This window comes from Bufo gargarizans, chromosome 5 (assembly GCF_014858855.1).
Source record: "Bufo gargarizans isolate SCDJY-AF-19 chromosome 5, ASM1485885v1, whole genome shotgun sequence".
NCBI lineage: Eukaryota > Metazoa > Chordata > Amphibia > Anura > Bufonidae > Bufo > Bufo gargarizans.
In genome coordinates this window covers 17,965,440-17,987,580 of record NC_058084.1, presented here as the reverse complement: position 1 = coordinate 17,987,580, position 22,141 = coordinate 17,965,440, and the positions used below count along the sequence as shown (strand labels likewise).

General features: G+C 45.0%; 1 protein-coding gene across 2 annotated transcripts in view; it reads left to right on the top strand.

The window, feature by feature from the left end:
• ADGRB1 (adhesion G protein-coupled receptor B1) overlaps positions 1-22,141 on the top strand; it is a 559,240-nt gene that overhangs the window by 296,352 nt on the left and 240,747 nt on the right. For both annotated transcript variants that reach the window (XM_044294271.1, XM_044294270.1), the window contains exons 4-5: positions 2,382-2,489; positions 16,062-16,226. In XM_044294271.1, the coding sequence (XP_044150206.1) occupies positions 2,382-2,489; positions 16,062-16,226 (273 nt within the window). The remainder of the gene's footprint in view (positions 1-2,381; positions 2,490-16,061; positions 16,227-22,141) is intronic.

Below are 22,141 nucleotides of genomic sequence, written 5' to 3'. Positions count from 1 at the left end.
TTCCATCAATTTCTGACCTTTCCTATGAACCAGACGCCCTCCCCTCTTCAGAGCAGGGGGTGCCTGGTTTAATGCTCGGGTTCTCCCATTGACTCCCATTGTGCTCGGGTGCTCAGTAGAGTACCTGAGCATCCGAGGTGTTCTACTCGAGCACCTGAGCACTTAGGGGCTCGACCAACACTAATAGATACTTATATAGATACTACTGATATAAATACTGATATATATATATATTGCTATAGATATTGATAAATACTTATATGGATACTAGTATAGATACTAGTATAGATACTTATATAGATACTTATGTAGATACTGATATAGATACTGGTATAGATATTGAGATACCGGTAGATACTGATATAGATACTGAGAGATACTTATATAGATACTTGTATAGATACTTATATAGATACTTATGTAGATACTTACATGCTTATATAGATACTGGTATAGATATTGAGAGATACTTAGATACTTATATAGATACTTGTGTGGATTCTTATGTACAATATAACCTTTCTGTATGGAGGGGATGTAATATGCCGTTCCCTTCCTGTGGTTTATAATCAGTTCTTCCTATCGATGAAGTATTTCTTCTTGTTTAAGCTGTTAAGGAGGCATAATGGGTTTATCTCAACTGGGGATTGATGTCTCCGGCTCCTTCCGTTAGAAAAGCATCTGATGGTAAAGACTTCTGCAGACTTTCTCCCCTCTGAAAAAAAACAATCTCCGAGCTTCTCATTTAGCTGCAAGGAAATACCATTTCCCCCAGCAATGAAGAACCTTTGTTTTAAAGAGCATTGGCCACAAATTGATTTCCAGCATCCGCGATGTTCCAATAATAAAGCTACTTTAGACCATCTGATCTCACTGGGGGCGCGCCGGCCTGCGGGTGAGGAAGTCAGTATTTACTTATTGATTTTGTGTCACTGGTGAAAACCATAATGCTTCAGACGAAGAAACATCTCAATGTGTATCCAAAGTACAATGTGGGAGACTTTACTGACCCGGGCTGACGTCATCGCTCTACACCGTCCTACGTCCACGAGGCAGCCCCTTGTGTCATCCCAATGCTATGCACCACCAATGAGGCCTCCAATGGTGCACCACCAATGAGGCCTCAGGCAGCACCAGGTAGGAACAAGAGAGGGGGCAGCCGAAGGGCCATGAGCTGAAGGGACGGGGTTAGGTAAATAAAATTGGCATTGGGGGGGGGCGCTGTTTCAGTTTCCGCCTCAGGCAGCAGAAAGGCTAGGTGCACTACTGGCTATGGGGTGTAATAAGTAAAACATTATAAGTGCTCTCCGACTTTTTGTAAGCAAAAAAAACTGTCTCTTTACTGCCACCTATAGGTAACTACTCTGTAACCTAATGCCTGATCCTTTATGGAGCCTTCGATACAGATTGAAGTCTAACTGATCATGTTTTGAGGTTCTTTAAAGGATCCAGCATTTACTCACAGGATATCAGCCTATACGTGGCAGTAGAGACACAATATTGGCTGTGAGTAAAGAGCACTTCCTAAACGCGTAAGCCGCTGGGGCTTGTTTTCTTTGTGTAGATAGTGGTGCACCCTCAATGGAGGCAGACAAGCTGCAATGGCAACCATGGGGAGGGGCCCCAGCTCTGAACACCTTCTTTTTGAAAACACTGCATTTTCATGTAGCCATCACTAGTGGGAGCTCATTGCAAAGAGATTATTTCAGCTTCCTTCCCAGTATATGGTAACAATATAGTTTCTGAGGCCCCCCCCCCCCCCTTTGTGGTGGCTTTAGGCAGCCAGCTTTGTAATTGAAGAAGTTGTTAATGTATTTATACCAGTTATCTATATATATAGAGAGAGAGAATGTCTATTTCTTTCTAGAGGTGACCTGTTTTGCACAACGTTGTGCCCTGCAGGATGGTTCTCCACAAGGAGAATCAATACATCCCAGGAGCCCGGTTATATGAAATTCAGCTTGGTTAGATGTAATGTAGTTAATAGGTTGGGATGGATAAAGTTGTGCTTGGATTTCCTGCTAGGAGAGAGGCAGAGAGAGCTGAATATGAATAATCTGGAATATGCAAAAAAAGAAAGAAAAACCTAATAATTTGGCAACAGATTAAAAGTACAATCCCAAATAAGATATGTAGAATCACACAATAATTGGGTGTTGGATGCTCCTGGTAAAAATAATATTTTAATTCTTGCATGGGACACAAGTGAGAACTACGTTTCCTGTAGAGCCACAATTACGAGTGTTTGCATGTACATGTTTGCATACCATTACAAGAATCCAAAAACTCCAAAACGTGCCCCAAAAACCATAGTCACCAGACTCCCCCATAACAGGTCATAGCGACCATGAGATTGATAGCGATTATGTTTTGTGTTGCAGCCAATGGACAGTACGACTCCCGGAGCCAGTCTCTGAGATCCATAGACAACAAGAAGAAGGATGATGCCGATGACCAGTACCAGTTTGGATATCCTGCTCCACAAATAGGTGAGTGGGTATAAATGGGGTCAGGGGGTTGAAGGGTAGGAGCCCTAGATGCTGGATGCCTGGGCAGGGTGCCAATAGGTCTCTTTGCTTTGTCTAAAGCACCGTACAGACAACCAGATATAGGTGGAAAACAAAATATTTTTGAGTTTTTGGAGATGACCCTTATTGACCACCATAGGCTACTTAATCAACGTTAGGTGAAATTTTGAGCAGCTTTTTAATTTCAAAATTTCTAATTTCTTAAAGGAATTTTTCACTTATTACTGTTGGACCCCAGTGATGATGGACATTTTTTTTTCAGTGATCTCCCAAGCGGCTTCATTTACCTGAAAACCCTAGCCAATGTAATAAGCCAATAACATAAGGGGGTGGAGTCTGACACCTATCTGCTAGCTTGTATCATGGAGATTACAGGCACGAACTGTTACAATGTAGAACTGAGCGAATCGAAGCTGACGAAGTGGAATTCCTTTAGAATTTCAGGAAAAATTTGATTCGACAAGAATGCAAATTTCCTCGCGCTTCGTGGTAACGAATCGCAATTTTCCTAAAATGGCGGCTACACGTGTGAGGACTGAGAACATGGGTCAAGGAACTCTGGGAAGGCGGGATCACCCATATTGACATGCCTGCATGCAGCCAATCAGCAGCCAGCCAGCCCTGTGATGTCACAGCCCTATAAATACAGCAGCCATTTTAGATTCTGCCATTTTTCAGCGTTCAGAGAGCAGGGACAGATGTGTGAAGGAGCTAGGGACAGCAAGTGGAAAAACAATTGTGGAAAAAAAAAAAAGACAGAAGAAACAATTTATAAGTGCAGGGAAAGGATAGGGAGGAATCGTTTCACAGCATCTTAGTGCAGGGAGAGACGTCAGAAGGCGCTAGGGACAGTGATAGGAAAGTGATTTACAAGTGCACGGAACGATTATTTGGGGATCCAAATAGTCATTAGACAGCTCTGTCATTCCAGCTTTTTGTTATTGGGCTGCAAGTCTTATGTTGAAAAGCCTTTAGAGGCTTATATTTTAGTATCTTATTCAGTACGACAAGAAAAATATATACGCACTGCACTTCTGCAGTTATTTCTGGTGAAAGCGTATAGTACTTCATGAAATATATATACCGTATTTTAAGACGCATCTAGGTTTTAGAGGAGGACAATGAGAAAAAAAATATCAGCCCCCAGCCATGTTATATTAGCCCCCATCAGCCTCAATAAATAAAATAAAAAATCACTTACCTTTCCTGCTCCTGGACGCCACCGCTCCTCACCTACATCGCAATCCTCTTCCTCCTGCTGTCGGCTGTGCTCTGTGATCTGATGCGCACAGCATGAGGTCAGAGAGCTCCTAACACTGTGCGCAGCCTTGACAGCCGACAGCCAAGGACCAGGAAGCGGTGAGTAAAGAGTCTTCACCGCTTCCTGGTCCTCCAGTACTAATGAGCGCTTTCTGATGCTCCTACTCCTAGTCAGTCATTCCGTCAGCAATCGATCACCGAAGCTATTGCCAAGAGACAACAGTATGTGTGCACTCATCCAACGACGCAGAAGCTCAACATGCTCCTGTCCAAGTTGCTGGTGCTGCAGTCCCTCCCTTTCCAAGTGGTGGACTCTGCACCTTTCAGAGAACTGATGGCTTGTGCCAAGCCGAGGTGGAGAGTCCAAAGTCGCCATTTCTTTGCGAAAAAGGCAGTACCAGCCCTGCACACACATGTAGAACAGAAAGTGGACCAGTACTTGAGCCTGTCGGTGTCTGCCAAAGTGCACGGCAGCGCTGACGTGTGAAGCTGTAACTACGGTCAGAGACAATACATGTCCTTTACGGCCCACTGGGTTAATGTGTTTCCTGTACAGCTACACAAGCAACTTGGCCAGGTCACGCCGCTTCCGCCTCCATGTTCTCACGCCATTGGTCCTGCGACAATGTCCGCCTCTGCTTCCTCATCCTCCACCTTGTCCTCAGCCTCCACTGCAGGCACAATTCACAGTGCCCCTCCAGCATACCACATGTACCGGGCATGGTAGTGTCACGTTGTTCTGCACCTCATTTGCCTTGGCGAACAGAGTCACACAGGGGAGGAACTGCTCTGTGTCCTTCATCAAGAAATCGAATCCTGGCTTTCTCCTCGACAACTGAAAATCGGCACCTTGATGACCGACAACGAGAAGAACATGTTGTTGGCGCTGCATCAAGGAGGCCTGAGCCATGCGCCCTGCATGGCCCATGTGTTAAATCTGGTTGTCAAGTGGTTCCTGAAGTCTTCCACCCATCTGCAAGACATTCTAAAAATGGGCAGGAAACTTTGCATGCACTTCAGCCACTCATACTCATACGCCAAGCACACCCTCCTTGAGCTGCACCGGCAGAACTGCATCCCCCAACATAGGCTGATATGTGACGTTTCCACCCTCCACATGTTGGACCGACTATACGAACAGAAAGAGGCCATAAACAATTTCTTGATGATTCAAGCGGACAGGAGTACTCCCTTGTGTAACTTCGATGTCAGCCAGTGGCAGCTCATGCGTGACACCTGCTGTTTTCTCAGGCCCTTTGAGGAGGCCATGTTATTTGTGAGTCGCCAGGACTACGGCATGAACAACATCATTCCACTGCTTTATGTCCTGGAACAGATGATGGTAAATCTGGTTGGTCAGGGGACTGGAGACATGGCACCTACATCTCATGGCTACATATGAGCCCTGTGGGGGCTGAACTGGAAGAGGGGGACATTGCAGCACAAGCAATATGTAGCAAAAGGGGTGTTTTTTCTACACAGGTGACAGGAGAGGAGGAGCAGGAGCAGCGAGAGGAGCTACAGGGCAATGAGGAAGACGAGGCAGAGGACCCAGACACATCGAGGCAGTATGCAGTGGAGATGGAGGCAGGGAGTGTCTGAGTCACTTGCACAAATGGCCCGCTCCATGCTCACTTGCTTGGGTAGTGACAGTCGAATTGTCAGCATTCGGCAGTTGGCCGCTGCCTATCTGCGCCATCGTCCATCCTCTCACAGGTCTGACCGGGAGGTCCCTTTACACTCTCGTTCCACTGCCATGGCTACTGGGGAGGGGTGGGGTGGCAGGAGCAATACCAGCTCCATCAGCAGCAACTTGAGTCTAGAGTCGCTAATGAGCAGCTTTTTTCACCCGCATAGTGAAGAAACTACTCACCAGCAGAAGCAGGTAGACCTGGAGCAGGACCTGACACAGCAGGTGGTGGCATACTTGGAGAGCACTCTGCCACCCCACATTGAAGATCCGCTGGACAACTGGGTAGCCAAACTGGATTTGTGGCCACAACTGGCAGAGTTTGCCCTGGAAAAGCTGTTCTGCCCGGCCAGTAGTGTGGCATCAGAGCGGGTGTTTAGTTCGGCAGGGGCCATACTTAACCCAAGAAGAACTTGCCTGTCCACCCAAAATGTGGAGAGACTGACCTTTATCAAGATGAATCAGGCGTGGATCAGCGAGGATTTCCACCCACTAATGCCTGATGCATCAGACTAGATCATCCATGGTGCCACACCAACACTTTAATACAAGAGACCGGTTTCTTCTGGCTACCTGCCTCAGCTACTATTCTGATGCTGCCACCCTTCTGATGCCACACATCTGATGCCAAGTGCTCCTTATTTTACCCACCTTCGTCAGCGGGTACTGTTATTGCCACCCACCGCCCCACTCTGTCACCGGGTCACTTTGTGGTCTCCCAATGCAGCTGCTGCTGCCATCTCCAAACTATGTCACCTTGCAACTCTGTGGTCTCCTCCTGCTGCTGCCATATCCACACTATGTCACCTTGCAACTCTGTGGTCTCCTCATGCTGCTGCCACCTCCAGACTCTGGCATTGTGCCACTCGGTGGCTTTCTCCTGATGCCAGCACCTCCAGACTTGGTCATTGTGCCACTCGCTCCTCATGCTGCTTCCACCTCACCACTATGTAATTGGGCCACTCTGTGGACTTCTCATGCTGTTCCCCTCCTCCCCACTTCATGACTGGGCCACTATTTTGCCTTTAGGCCTGGCTGACATCATCATTTATATGATTTATTTGACCCTTCTTCTGATCTGTCAGCAGGAATTAAAAATGAGACACACAACGGATCCTGTCTGTGTAGCAGCTGTAAGGCCTGTACGGTCCCATCAGAATTGGCTTATGATTTGGTAGCCAAAAGCAGGAGTGGGTACAAAACACAGAAGACATGCAAATATTCCATTCACGTGTCATCTCTGTTTTGGATCCACTCCTGTTTTTTTTTGCTTTTAGCAATACTGATGGATTACTGACCAAATGCTGACCGAGGGAAGGCGGATGCTCCGTTTTTTCTGGGTTATTGTTCTGACGTATGAGATGAAGGGCAAAATAATCAGTGACGTCAACACAAACTGCTGACCCCCTCTCCACTCTGTCGGGGGCTCTACTTCTATAAGCGTTTAATAGAACAGGTTCTGGAGACATCTATGTGGAATCAGCTGACGACGGTGTAAAAGGAGTGCGCTTCTTCTTGGCGCTAACATCGACCTGTAAGGCTGAGTTCACACTTGAGTTATTTAGTCAGTTTTGGCCCCGTGACTGCCCAAATAAGTGAAGTGTGCAGTGATTCTAAGAGCGACGCCTGTCATCTGCATGTCATACGGACTCACAGTAATATTTCACTACCACAGCAGACTCCCTATCTGTGTTACTGCAAGGCACAGTGTTCTACACCACTATACAGGCACAGTGTTCTACACCGCTATACAGGCACAGTGTTCTACACCCCTATACAGGCACAGTGTTCTACACCGCTATATAGGCACAGTGTTCTACACCGCTATACAGGCACAGTGTTCTACACCGCTATACAGGCACAGTGTTCTACACCGCTATACAGGCACAGTGTTCTACACCGCTATACAGGCACAGTGTTCTACACCGCTATACAGGCACAGTGTTCTACACCGCTATACAGGCACAGTGTTCTACACCGCTATACAGGCACAGTGTTCTACACCGCTATACAGGCACAGTGTTCTACACCGCTATACAGGCACAGTGTTCTACACCGCTATACAGGCACAGTGTTCTACACCGCTATACAGGCACAGTGTTCTACACCGCTATACAGGCACAGTGTTCTACACCGCTATACAGGCACAGTGTTCTACACCGCTATACAGGCACAGTGTTCTACACCTCTATACAGGCACAGTGTTCTACACCACTATACAGGCACAGTGTTCTACACCGATATACAGGCACAGTGTTCTACACCGCTATACAGGCACAGTGTTCTACACCACTATACAGGCACAGTGTTCTACACCGCTATACAGGCACAGTGTTCTACACCGCTATACAGGCACAGTGTTCTACACCACTATACAGGCACAGTGTTCTACACCACTATACAGGCACAGTGTTCTACACCGATATACAGGCACAGTGTTCTACACCGCTATACAGGCACAGTGTTCTACACCCCTACACAGGCACAGTGTTCTACACCTCTATACAGGCACAGTGTTCTACACCGCTATACAGGAACAGTGTTCTACACCACTATACAGGCACAGTGTTCTACACCGATATACAGGCACAGTGTTCTACACCGCTATACAGGCACAGTGTTCTACACCCCTACACAGGCACAGTGTTCTACACCTCTATACAGGCACAGTGTTCTACACCGCTATACAGGAACAGTGTTCTACACCACTATACAGGCACAGTGTTCTACACCGATATACAGGCACAGTGTTCTACACCGCTATACAGGCACAGTGTTCTACACCCCTACACAGGCTCTCTGTAGCCAGGAAATAGCTGTTTTTTAAACTTAATTTGACGCAAATTTATTCAGATCGAACCAAATTTTTCCTGAAAAATTTGGCGCGCCGGCAAATCGAATTTTTGAAAAATTTGATCATCTCTAGCTACAATGTAACCTTGACCACAAGGAATACAAAAGCTGTGGATAAACTACTGGTACTATACGCAGCCCAATTTTCATGGAGCTTTCCTTTAATTCCTCTTGTCTTTTTGCACCAATCTCCAATATCTGCGCTCATACAATATTAACAGCCGCGTCCCGCGTTACGTATCCAGATTGTACTATTTAAGGAATATGTTCACGATGTTCGATGCTCGGCACAGCACAAACTTAATAATTCAGGATTCATACTTCTAGAAATAGTCCTAGTGAGATGAGGCTGGACGCCTTCCATTTCCAGCAGAGGATTGCTTTGTTATTTCATTATACAACGTAATAAAGTATTAGATTTCAGAGGAAACTCGAGGCCAGATCATGACCAGCGGTGGATTCAGGCGCAGGACCGCTGGAGGTACATTTCATTCCTTCATCTAAAATGTAAAGTGCCGCACAGTGCCGATATAAAAGTGCCGCACAGTGCCGATATAAAAGTGCCGCACAGTGCCGATATAAAAGTGCCGCACAGTGCCGATATAAAAGTGCCGCACAGTGCCGATATAAGAGTGCCGCACAGTGCCGATATAAGAGTGCCGCACAGTGCCGATATAAGAGTGCCGCACAGTGCCGATATAAGAGTGCCGCACAGTGCCGATATAAAAGTGCCGCACAGTGCCGATATAAGAGTGCCGCACAGTGCCGATATAAGAGTGCCGCACAGTGCCGATATAAGAGTGCCGCACAGTGCCGATATAAGAGTGCCGCACAGTGCCGATATAAAAGTGCCGCACAGTGCCGATATAAAAGTGCCGCACAGTGCCGATATAAAAGTGCCGCACAGTGCCGATATAAAAGTGCCAAACAGTGCCGATATAAAAGTGCCAAACAGTGCCGATATAAAAGTGCCGCACAGTGCCGATATAAAAGTGCCGCACAGTGCCGATATAAGAGTGCCGCACAGTGCCGATATAAAAGTGCCGCACAGTGCCGATATAAAAGTGCCGCACAGTGCCGATATAAGAGTGCCGCACAGTGCCGATATAAAAGTGCCGCACAGTGCCGATATAAAAGTGCCGCACAGTGCCGATATAAGAGTGCCGATATAAGAGTGCCGCACAGTGCCGATATAAAAGTGCCGCACAGTGCCGATATAAAAGTGCCGCACAGTGCCGATATAAGAGTGCCGCACAGTGCCGATATAAAAGTGCCGCACAGTGCCGATATAAGAGTGCCGCACAGTGCCGATATAAAAGTGCCGCACAGTGCCGATATAAGAGTGCCGCACAGTGCCGATATAAGAGTGCCGCACAGTGCCGATATAAAAGTGCCGCACAGTGCCGATATAAAAGTGCCGCACAGTGCCGATATAAAAGTGCCGCACAGTGCCGATATAAAAGTGCCGCACAGTGCCGATATAAAAGTGCCGCACAGTGCCGATATAAAAGTGCCGCACAGTGCCGATATAAAAGTGCCGCACAGTGCCGATATAAAAGTGCCGCACAGTGCCGATATAAGAGTGCCGCACAGTGCCGATATAAAAGTGCCGCACAGTGCCGATATAAGAGTGCCGCACAGTGCCGATATAAAAGTGCCGCACAGTGCCGATATAAAAGTGCCGCACAGTGAAAATCACTCAGTGCCACACTCTAGTGGAAATATAATAGCGTCATATAGTGCCAGTAATATGACTAATGTCTATAATCCTGCCATTATTAGAGATAAGCGAAGTCCTAAAAATTAGATTCGGCTGTTTCACCGAATTTTACAAACAAATTTGCTTTGTTATGCATTTCTTTGTAAGTAGCTGGTTCACTGACGAGGAACTGCGATTGCACCGCCCCCCATCATTGAACCGCTCAGATGCCGCGTTCATTGCTGATCGCAGTATTTCACATTAATATTAAGGCCTTTCAGGGTTTAATCATTTAAATAAATTGTACTTACTTTGTGCATTTGAGCGCGAAGAGGCTGCCGCGGCCATCTTGCTTGGAGACCCAGGGTGAAATCTTGCGCGGTGCATGATGATGCCATCACGCTGGCCGTTGTGGTGACGGCATACATCCCCGTGCACAAGATTTAGTGCAGGATCTTCACGCGGCCTCTTCACGCTCAAATGGATGAGATGAGTTGTTTTTTTTACCACCATTTAAGGGGAAATTGATTAGTTACCACGAATCCCGAGGAATTTTGGCTTCACGGCGAATCAAATTTTCCTAAAATTAGGATCAAAGTCCAATTCGGATACTTTGATTTGCTCAATGCTAGCCATTATAATAGTGCCACACCACAGTACCCAGTCTTCACCATACCAATACTTAAATTTTCTGGCAAGAGAGCGGCAGATGAGTGAATTGGATGATTTATATATATTTGTTTTTATGTTTTACTACATTTGCACAAGGAAAACACTATTTTTTTATAATTATTTGTTTTTGTTACAACTTATTCAGAGAGCCGTAACTTGTTTTTTCTATTGATATATATATATAATTTTTATTTTATTTTTTTAAGCCGCGCTTCTGGTGTTGAAAGGCCAGGGCCTGAATTATAATACAGCTGGTGCCCTTAAGTGATAGCCCTGTCATCATCCATATAACAAACTATAGCTTTCATGGTATATTAGTATTGTCACGGCTTGGTGGTAGTTTGCCGTGACACTTTCGCAGCGCATGTTGTTTGTTATGCATGCAAGTGCACCTCCCCTTTAAGGCTATTTCCCTTCCCATTTCTGGTGTGTATGGGGTTAAGGTGTGTGCAAGGTAGAGCTTGGTGTGGCCTCTTGGCTCTTATTGTTCTGAGTTGTGAGCCTGAGTTCATATTGTCTTCAGTGTCTTGAAGAGCTGATGTTATTCCATCTGCCCAGTCCTTGAGGGCCACCTTATGGGACATTGATCTCTTACGATGTCACCCCTTTGTGTCTGTTGCTGTTACCCTACCTCACTTGTATGTTTAGTGTGGGTTTATGTTAGGGGTTTGTTGTTCTGTCTGGTTTGGTGTTTCATGTCTGGCCTGTTTGGTGTTTCAGGTCAGCATGGATGCCAGTCAGACATATCCTTTGTATGTCCTATACCCCCGGAAGGGGGTTCCTGGAGTTCCCCGGAGGGGGAACTACAAGCAAAGCAGCCTGGTGCTGCCATGGTTCATGCCGCAAGGTGGTCCAGGTTGTTTCTACTAGATTCTGTGTTTGGTGTTCGTGCTGGGTCCTGCCTCAGGGCTCCAGATTAAAAAAAATATCAAGGAGCCTTTGGCTCCTAACCTGAAAAATTTAGGAGCCAAATTTAAAATACATATAATTGCGGTATAATAAAAAAACAAACAAAAAAAAAAACACATGTCTTACCTAGGGTTGTCACGATACCATAAAAAAGTATTGCGATACTCGATACCACGTGAAAAAAATAAAACACCAAAAAAGCCGCGTGCATTCCACATTTTATGGAACGTCTGGACCATAATAGAACAGTCCGATCCTAATTTTTGCAAATTGCAAGTTTTTTTTTCTGTTATGGTGTTCACCGCATTGGAGATATTTTTTTATATTTTAATAGTTCACACTTTTTTGGGTGTGGCGATATGTAATATTTATTTATTGTGTTTTTTGTTTTTTTTTACTTTTCATTTAAAAACTATTAGCTCCCTTAGGGGCTAGAACCTGGGATCTTTTCATCCCTTGTCCTATTCCCCCTAATAAAGCTCTATTAGGGTGAATAGGACCTCACACTCTCCCTGCTGCCCTGTGCATAGTACACACAGCAGCAGGGAGCCGACTATGACAGTCAGGGCTTCAGTAGTGTCCTGGCTGCCATGGTAACCGATCGGAGCCCCAGGATTACACTGCTGGGGCTCCCATCAGAAGCTGCCACTGCCACCAATGAAGAGGAGGGGAAAGGGGGATCACTGCCACCAATGAAGAGGAGGGGAGAGGGGGACCCTGTGGCCACTGCCACCAATGATTATAATAGTTATAATACTGGGGGGGTGCACTGTGCCTCCAATGATGATACTTTATAATACTGGGGTGGGGGGTGCGGTCCACTGCGCCACCAATGAATATAGTTTATGCCTGAATACAAATGAAGGCTGCGGGTGCCGGCCATATCCCATATCTGGCACCCAGCATCTATGACTGCACGCTACAATCTGCCGCTATTACCCCTCAGGTGCCGCATCTACCTTGCTCTACCTTGGACACACCTTAACCCCATACACACCAGAAATGGGAAGGGAAATAGCCTTAAAGGGGAAGTGCACATGCATGCATAACGAACAACATGTTGCCACCGGCAACCGACATGTGCTGTGAAAGTGTCACTGCAAACTACCACCAAGCCGCGACAAGTATGTCTTAAGGTGAAAAAATAGTTTAAAGGGGTCAGAGCTTAATTTTATTTCAGGGCTGTAAATCGGTGGTAAAGCTATAGCTCGAGATGATAAAATTGACCTCCTTCAGTCACCACTAGAGGGAGCTAGAGAGCTGACCAAAAACAACTCTAATGATGTAGTTGTATAAATCAGTGAGCTCCCCCTAGTGGTGTCTGTAGAAAGGTAGAATCTTATTATTTTGTTCTATGCAGGGGATTTGGAGCTTTGTATCAGAAAAGCAGAGCTCCAGCTGCTATAAAGATATATTAAGGAATGAATCTGCACAGATTTCTGGACCTGTTGAGATAAGACTTATTAGATCTCCTTTTCGGCGCCCCCTCCTCTTTCTCACCTGCACCCGCCCTCACACATTTCCACGTTCAGACTATGTCTCATGTCCTCATAGTGAAGGCTCAGTCCTGGTGTATATGATGGTCCGCAGCTGCTGCCCGGCCGTGCCATCTATTATCTTATCACAGGCACCAACGTAATATTAGAATAATGAATGTGACCCGGAGCAGAGGGGAGGGGGCCACACCGGACCTGGGGGATCACATCATCGGAAGAGTCTGCCATGCTGCCTGCTACCTGTTTATTTCTATATTTCGGAGAGGCGGTTGCCACCTGCGGATTGGCCTTTTTGCAGGAAACCTTTATCTGCCTTCCCAATGGGCACCTAAGTGCGTCCTATATATCACTGTAGAGCGCACAGCTGTGAGCGAGAAACCGGAGACAATTACTCCTCTCAGCGGCCCCAAAACAGCTGTGTTAGCAGTTTGCTGACCGGCAAGACGTCTCCGCGCTCAGGATGAGTTACTGGGCGCAGAGCGGCAGCGCAGCGAGCTGGGTGACTTGGCAAATTTTAAAAGGCCAGCGCATCTTGTGAGAGACGGGTGCAGAATTAACGAGCAGAGTCATCGTAAAAAAACAACATATTTTATGTGCAGGCATGAAAGTCTTAAGGCATGGATATGCATGAGACTGAGTAATGCCTGCACAGATAGATAGACAGACGGACAGACAGTCAGACGGACGGACAGCCGAACAGACAGATAGATACGAGATAGATAGAGTTTCACCATCTGGAGAAACTCCCCAACCGCAGAGACTGACAGATCCTGAGCCTCTATAGACTGAGCGACCAAAGCTGCTCATGGAACAGACAGCACTGACGGAAATACAAGCCAGCAGGGCGACCAGGAGGCCGCGGAGGATGAGCCCCACTTCCTGCTGCGGTGCCCCAAATACTCAGCAGGGGGAGACACACTTCAGGAGACTGTCTGATCTAGGGGTGGGCGATATGGCCTAAAATCTATATTGCAATATAATTTTAAGCATGTGCGCTATGCGATATATATCGCAATATATTGTTTTCTATATTTTGGGGGGTTTAAACTTTTTTTTTTTTACTTTTTATTTAATAACTATTAGCCTCCTTAAGGGCTAGAACCCTTGTCATATTCACCCTAATAGAGCTCTATAAGGGTGAATAGGACTTTACACTCTCCCTGCTGCCCTGTGCTTTGTGCACACAACAGCAGGGAGCTGACCATGGCAGCCAGCCTCTCATATGCCCCCCAGCCTCTGATCCGCCCCCCAGCCTCTCATGTGCCCCCCAGCCTCTGATCCGCCCCCCAGCCTCTCATGTGCCCCCCAGCCTCTGATCAGCCCCCCAGCCTCTGATCAGCCCCCAGCCTCTGATCAGCCCCCCAGCCTCTGATCAGCCCCCCAGCCTCTGATCAGCCCCCCAGCCTCTGATCAGCCCCCCAGGCTCTGATCAGCCCCCCAGCCCCTGATCCGCCCCCCAGCCTCTCATGTGCCCCCCAGCCCCTGATCCGCCCCCCAGCCTCTCATGTGCCCCCCAGCCTCTCCCTCTTATCAGCCCCCTCTGGTAACTCAAACCCCCCCCAGTATTAATGATTGGTGGCAGTGGCCACAGGGTCCCCCTCCTCCCCCCCCATCATTGGTGGCAGTGGGCAGTTCTGATCAGTGTAATGCTGGGGCTCCGATTGGTTACCATGGCAGCCAGGACGCTACTGAAGTCCTGGCTGCCATGGTATGTTAGTGAGCAGGATTATACTCACGTGCGCCGTGGCCGCCGGTCGCTCCTTCTTCTCATAGGTCTGTGCGGCGCATTGCTAATGTTATAAGCATTAGCAATGTGCCGCACAGACAGAAGAAGGAGCGACCGGCGGCCACGGCACACACGAGTATAATGCTGCTCACTAACATACCATGGCAGCCAGGACTTCAGTAGCGTCCTGGCTGCCATGGTAACTGTTCTTCACTACCGCTCCGTGGTCATATCGCAGTCCGGCGATATAGGCGATATGCACAAAATCCATATCGTGGCACAAATTTATATCGCCTATATCACCCACCCCTAGTCTGATATCTGCCCAGACTTCACCTCCATGGAGGAGGAAGAGAGACTCTCCATACTGCTGGGGGAAGAGGAGAACACAACGGCCACAGCAGCACAATATATTACTGCCTGCCATGGACTGAGAGGAGCCCGATATTCCATGGACTTCTATACCCCACCCTGTATGTGTCCCCACCTCCAACCCTACCCAATTATCTCCCACTTGGTTTGCCAATGCTACAATGTATTTAGTCCTGCCAGTAAAGCATATTTGAAAGATGCATGTTTTTCCATCAGTGATTGGGAGTCAAAACCAGTTGTAGGTCAAGAACACAGAACAGGTGCAGATCTTTCCATTATACCTTATCTCTGTGTAGACTTCACTCCTGGTTTTGGCTCAGAATCTCTGATGGAAATCACTGACCAAAGACTGATCAAATACTGAATGTGTGAAAGTGGCCTAAAGCCCATCGTGATCTTGTCAAGGTTCAAGCCTACCTGACCTGAGGACCCAGCAGCTCGCCTTATGAGCTGTAGTGTTGAGCGTGAATATTCGAATTGCAAATTTTAATTGCGAATATCGCCACTTCGAGAATTTGCGAATATTTAGAATATAGTGCTATATATTTGTATTCGCGAATAGTGTTGAATATTCTAATCGCGAATATAGTAGATTGACGATTTTAGCAATCAAGTAAACGATGACCGGCGATCATGAATTCTCGAATTTATGGAGAATATTCAGCCAAAAATTTGCGAATTCGAATATTGCCTATGCCGCTCATCACTAATGGGCTGTCAGAGATGCTTCTAGCCCTTTATCGGTCAGCACAGTGTTGACAGAGTCCCAGCGGCAATCAGCAGAATTGTGAATACAGCTCTGCAGAAACCGCTCTACTTGTAGCAGATTTTTTTATTTCTACAATGTCTATTGCAGGAGACCCAGCGGCTGAGGAGTGGTCGCCCTGGAGCGTGTGTTCCACCACCTGCGGGGAGGGAATGAAGTCCAGGACCAGATTCTGTGTCTCTTCCTCGTACAGCACGCACTGCAGCGGGCCCCTGAAGGAGCACAAGCCATGCAACAACTCAGCCGTGTGTCCAGGTAACGGAGGCCGAGGGCCACGTGAATGCAGTCGACTGCTCTCTGTATGACTGATACCAGCCACGTATCTTATTACACTGCTGAGCTATTATAAGCTTCAGGCCTCTTTCACACGACCGTTTTTTTTTCCGTTTTGCGGGCCGTTTTTTGCGGTCCGTATACGGAACAATTCATTTCAATGGTTCCGCAAAAAAAACGGAATGTACTCCGTGTGCATTCCGTTTCCGTATTTCCGTTTTTCCGTTCCGTTTAAAGATAGAACATGTCCTATATTTGGCCGCAAATCACGTTCCGTGGCTCCATTAAAGTCTATGGGTCCGCAAAAAAACGGAATGCATACGGAAATGCTTCCGTATGTCTTCCGTATCCGTTCCGTTTTTTGCGGAACCATCTATTGAAAATGTTATGCCCAGCCCAATTTTTTATATGAAATTACTGTATACTGTATTTGCCATACAGAAAAACGGAACGGAACGGAAACGGAACCACAACGGAAGCAAAAAACGGAACAACGGATCCGTGAAAAACGGACCGCAAAACACTGAAATGGACATACTGTCGTGTGAAAGAGGCCTCAGGCTGTAGAGCCGGGATCAGCAACCTCCAGAACTCCAGCTGTTCTGAAACTACAACTCCCAGAATGCTCCATACACTTCTATGGGAGTTAGAAGAACAGCCGAGCATATTGTATGCTGGGAGTTGTAGTTTCACAGAAGCTGGCGAGCCGAAGGTTGCTGATCCCTGCTGTAGGATTAGAGGACATTTAACCCGTAATATACCAGCGCCGTAAAGTGGGTCAGAAATCCCAGCGCCGTACATGTAGGGCGCTCTGATCGGGCGGGCGCAGGAGCTGCGCCCACCTGATCAGCGGCAGGGGTCCGGCAGTCACTAATAGCCGGACCCCTGCTGTATGCGCCGGCATCGGTTAAAACATTGATGAAGGCGTATTAACCCTCGCAGCTGTTGTGATGGGGACCTGATGGCAGGGAAGACAGCCCGATGCCTTCCTTAGGCATCGTGGACAGTCTGTGAGATCCAGCCCCCTGTATTAGGCTACATGCACACGACCGTATGTGTTTTGCGGTCCGCAAATTTCGGATCCGCCCCCAAAAACTGATGATATTCAGTATGGCATCCGTTTTTTTTGCGGATCCGTTTTTTTTTTTGACGATTAATTGTAATAATATCTATCCTTGTCCGCAAACTAGAAAAAAATAGGACATGCACAATTTTTTTTGCGGAGCAACGGAATGAACATACGGATGCGGAGAGCGCTTGTAATACACTTACAGCCAGTGCATCACAATACTTCTGTATTGTAATGCATTGTAAAGGGGATCAAACCCCCAAAAGTTGAAGTCCCAGAGGGGGACAAAAAATAAAGTGAAAAAAGTAAAGTTTCCCCCCCAAAAATTTAAGTTTCAAGTAAACAAAAAGGGTCCTTTTCCCAAAAAAAAGTAAAATAGAAAAAAATATATTAGGTATCGCCGCGTCCGTATCGACCAGCTCTGTATAAATATCACATGACCTAACCCCTCAGATGAACACCGTAAAAAAAAATAAAAAAAAAATGCTACAAAAAAAACATTTATTTGTCACTTTACATCACTAAAAGTGCAACACCAAGTGATTAAAAAGGCGTATGCCCCCCAAAATAGTACCAATCTCACCATCAACTCATCCCACAAAATATGAGCCCCTACCTAAGACAATTTCCGAAAAATGTTAATTAACTGGTCCCATATCGGCCTCCATCACATTCAGGGAATGCAGGTTCCACATGCATGCCGAGCCCACATTATATTATACCTCTCAGGGTGCCACAATGGCCTCCATTAGATTCAGGGGATTCAGGTTCCACATGCATGCTGAACCCATAATATACTGTGGGCTCGGCATGCATGTGGAACCTGCATCCCCTGAATGTAATGGAGGCCGATATGGGACCAGTTAATGTGGTATTTAGTGTTAGGTTCCCATCTTAAAGAGATCACCTTGACGCCGCAGACGGGCAGAAATAATTTTGTACAAAATATATTTGCCAAGAATCTCACATTGATAGCGCAGCATTAGGATATCTATAGTGAGTATGGCACTGTTGTATTTACTATGTGCTATTGCATTGTTTTTGTTTTTCTAGTATTTAGAGTATTGTTTGTATCATTTTCTATTACAATTATTACTTTTATCATTTGTATTTTTAATTATATTAGTATTATTATTATCTTATTGTTATTTATATTAGGATTATCATTTATTGGATTTTCACTTGCATACAGGCATATGACTGTCACATTTTTGCAGTCGTCAGTGATTTTAGCCTCGGCGTTGAATTTCAAGACAGGATTTGTCATTTTGCATACAAGAGCCTCTTAGATCAGAGCGCAAGCTGAAAGTCAAGGGTGGGGCGTGCCCCCCGCTGCTGTATTAGATATCTCTGACAGCTTGTAGCACTCACAGGGGGAGGCTGTCTGTACATTGATGTGTCCGCAGCACAGAGGTGAGAGAGCTCTGAAGATACAACTGATGAGAGATACAATGTATCCAGAAGGACCAAAGCATAATGCGATAACAACCTCATTAGTTCTATTCTTTGTGTGTTTTTATACATTTATATACATGGAGATATTTATCATATATTAAAGAGACTATGATAAAACACCAGATATGATGATGATGATGATGGTGGTGATGATTTTTTTATCGTTTTGTGGGCAGTGTAATGTTTGACCTGGTTTATGTTGTTGGGTGATATTTTGTTATGTCATTTTTCTTCCATGATGCGATATTGATTAGAAAATGCTTCTGGGTTTTCTCTTAAAGGTGCTGTCACATCATAACAACCCCTGTTTATTCTACAGGGCAACCCAGAGGCGAATGCATCCATATTCTCAAACCACACTATACACACATCTAAGCATTACATACACAGATATAAGCACTATACACAGATATTATAAACACTATACACACAGATATAAGCACTATACACAGATATAAGCACTATACACAGATATAAGCACTATACACACAGATATAAGCACTATACACACATATAAGCACTATACACAGATATAAGCACTATACACACAGATATAAGCACTATACACAGATATAAACACTATACACACAGATATAAGCACTATACACACAGATATTATTAGCACTATACACACATATAAGCACTATACACAGATATAAGCACTATACACAGATATAAACACTATACACACAGATATAAACACTATACACACAGATATAAGCACTATACACACATATAAGCACTATACACAGATATAAACACTATACACACAGATATAAGCACTATACACAGATATTATAAACACTATGCACACAGATATAAGCACTATACACACAGATATAAGCACTATACACACAGATATAAGCACTATACACAGATATTATAAACACTATGCACACAGATATAAGTGCTATACACACAGATATAATAAACACTATACACGCAGATATTATAAGCAATATGCACACAAAGATATTATTAGCACTATGCACACTGATAAAAACACTATAAACACAGATATAAGCACTATACACAGACATAAACACTATACACACAGATATAAGCACTATACACACAGATATTATTAGCACTATACACACAGATATTATTAGCACTATACACACAGATATAAAACACTATAAACACAGATATAAGCACTGTACACACGGATATTATAAGCACTATACACAGATATAAGCACTATACACAGATATAAGCACTATACACACAGATATAAGCACTATACACACAGATATAAGCACTATACACACAGATATAAGCACTATACACACAGATATAAGCACTATACACAGATATAAGCACTATACACACAGATATAAGCGCTATACACAGATATAAGCACTATACACAGATATAAGCACTATACACACAGATATAAGCACTATACACAGATATAAGCACTATACACACAGATATAAGCACTATACACAGATATAAGCACTATACACACAGATATAAGCACTATACACACAGATATAAGCACTATACACACAGATATAAGCACTATACACAGATATAAGCACTATACACACAGATATAAGCACTATACACAGATATAAGCACTATACACACAGATATAAGCACTATACACACAGATATAAGCACTATACACAGATATAAGCACTATACACACAGATATAAGCACTATACACACAGATATAAGCACTATACACACAGATATAAGCACTATACACACAGATATAAGCACTGTATACACAGATATAAAACACTATAAACACAGATATAAGCACTATACACAGATATAAGCACTGTACACACAGATATTATAAGCACTATACACACAGATATAAGCACTATACACACAGATATAAGCACTGTACACACAGATATAAGCACTATACACAGATATAAAACACTATAAACACAGATATAAGCACTATACACACGGATATTATAAGCACTATACACAGATATAAGCACTATACACAGATATAAGCACTATACACAGATATACAGTCATGTGAAAAAATTAGGACACCCTTTGAAAGCATGTGGTTTTTTGTAACATTTTTAATAAAAGGTTATTTCATCTCCGTTTCAACAATACAGAGAGATTAAAGTAATCCGACTAAACAAAGAAAACTGAAGAAAAGTCTTTTCAAGATCTTCTGTAAATGTCATTCTACAAAAATGCCTATTCTAACTGAGGAAAAAGATAGGACACCCTCACATGTATTCCCTCTTAAATTGGCTCAGATCTCACACAGGTATATCACACCAGGTGCACATAATTAGTAGATTGTTACTCTGCATGTTGAATGAGGCTTGCCCTATTTAAACCTCAGACATTTAGTTTGGTGTGCTCCTGACTGTTGAAGTGAGAGTGAGCATCATGGTGAGAGCAAAAGAGCTGTCAGAGGACTTCAGAAAAAAGATTGTAGCAGCCTATGAGTCTGGGAAGGGATTTAAAAAGATCTCAAAAGATTTTGAAATCAGCCATTCCACTGTCCGGAAGATAGTCTACAAGTGGAGGGCTTTCAAAACAACTGCCAACATGCCCAGGACTGGTCGCCCCAGCAAGTTCACCCCAAGAGCAGACCGCAAGATGCTAAAAGAGGTCTCCAAAAACCCTAAAGTGTCATCTCGAGAACTACAGCAGGCTCTGGCTACTGTTGATGTAGAAGTACATGCCTCTACAATCAGAAAGAGACTGTACAAGTTTAACTTGCATGGGAGGTGTGCAAGGAGGAAACCTTTGCTTTCCAAGAGAAACATCGAGGCCAGACTGACATTTGCCAGAGATAAAGTTGACAAAGACCAGGACTTCTGGAATAATGTTCTTTGGACAGATGAGTCCAAAATTGAATTATTTGGACACAACAGCAGAGGACATGTTTGGCGTAAACCAAACACAGCATTCCAAGAAAAGAACCTCATACCAACTGTGAAGCATGGAGGTGGAAGTGTCATGGTTTGGGGCTGCTTTGCTGCAGCAGGACCTGGTCAGCTCACCATCATAGAATCCACGATGAATTCTACTGTGTATCAGAAGGTGCTTGAAGAACATGTGAGACCATCAGTTAGAAAATTAAAGCTGAAGCGGAACTGGACCATGCAACATGACAATGACCCAAAACATACTAGTAAATCAACCAAAGATTGGCTGAAAAAGAAGAAATGGAGAGTCCTGGAATGGCCAAGTCAAAGTCCAGATTTGAATCCCATTGAGATGCTGTGGGGTGACTTGAAAAGGGCTGTACGTGCAAGAAACCCCTCAAACATCTCACAGCTGAAAAAGTTCTGCATTGAGGAGTGGGGTAAAATTTCCTCAGACCGATGTCGAAGACTGGTAGATGGCTACAAGAACCGTCTCACTGCAGTTATTTCAGCC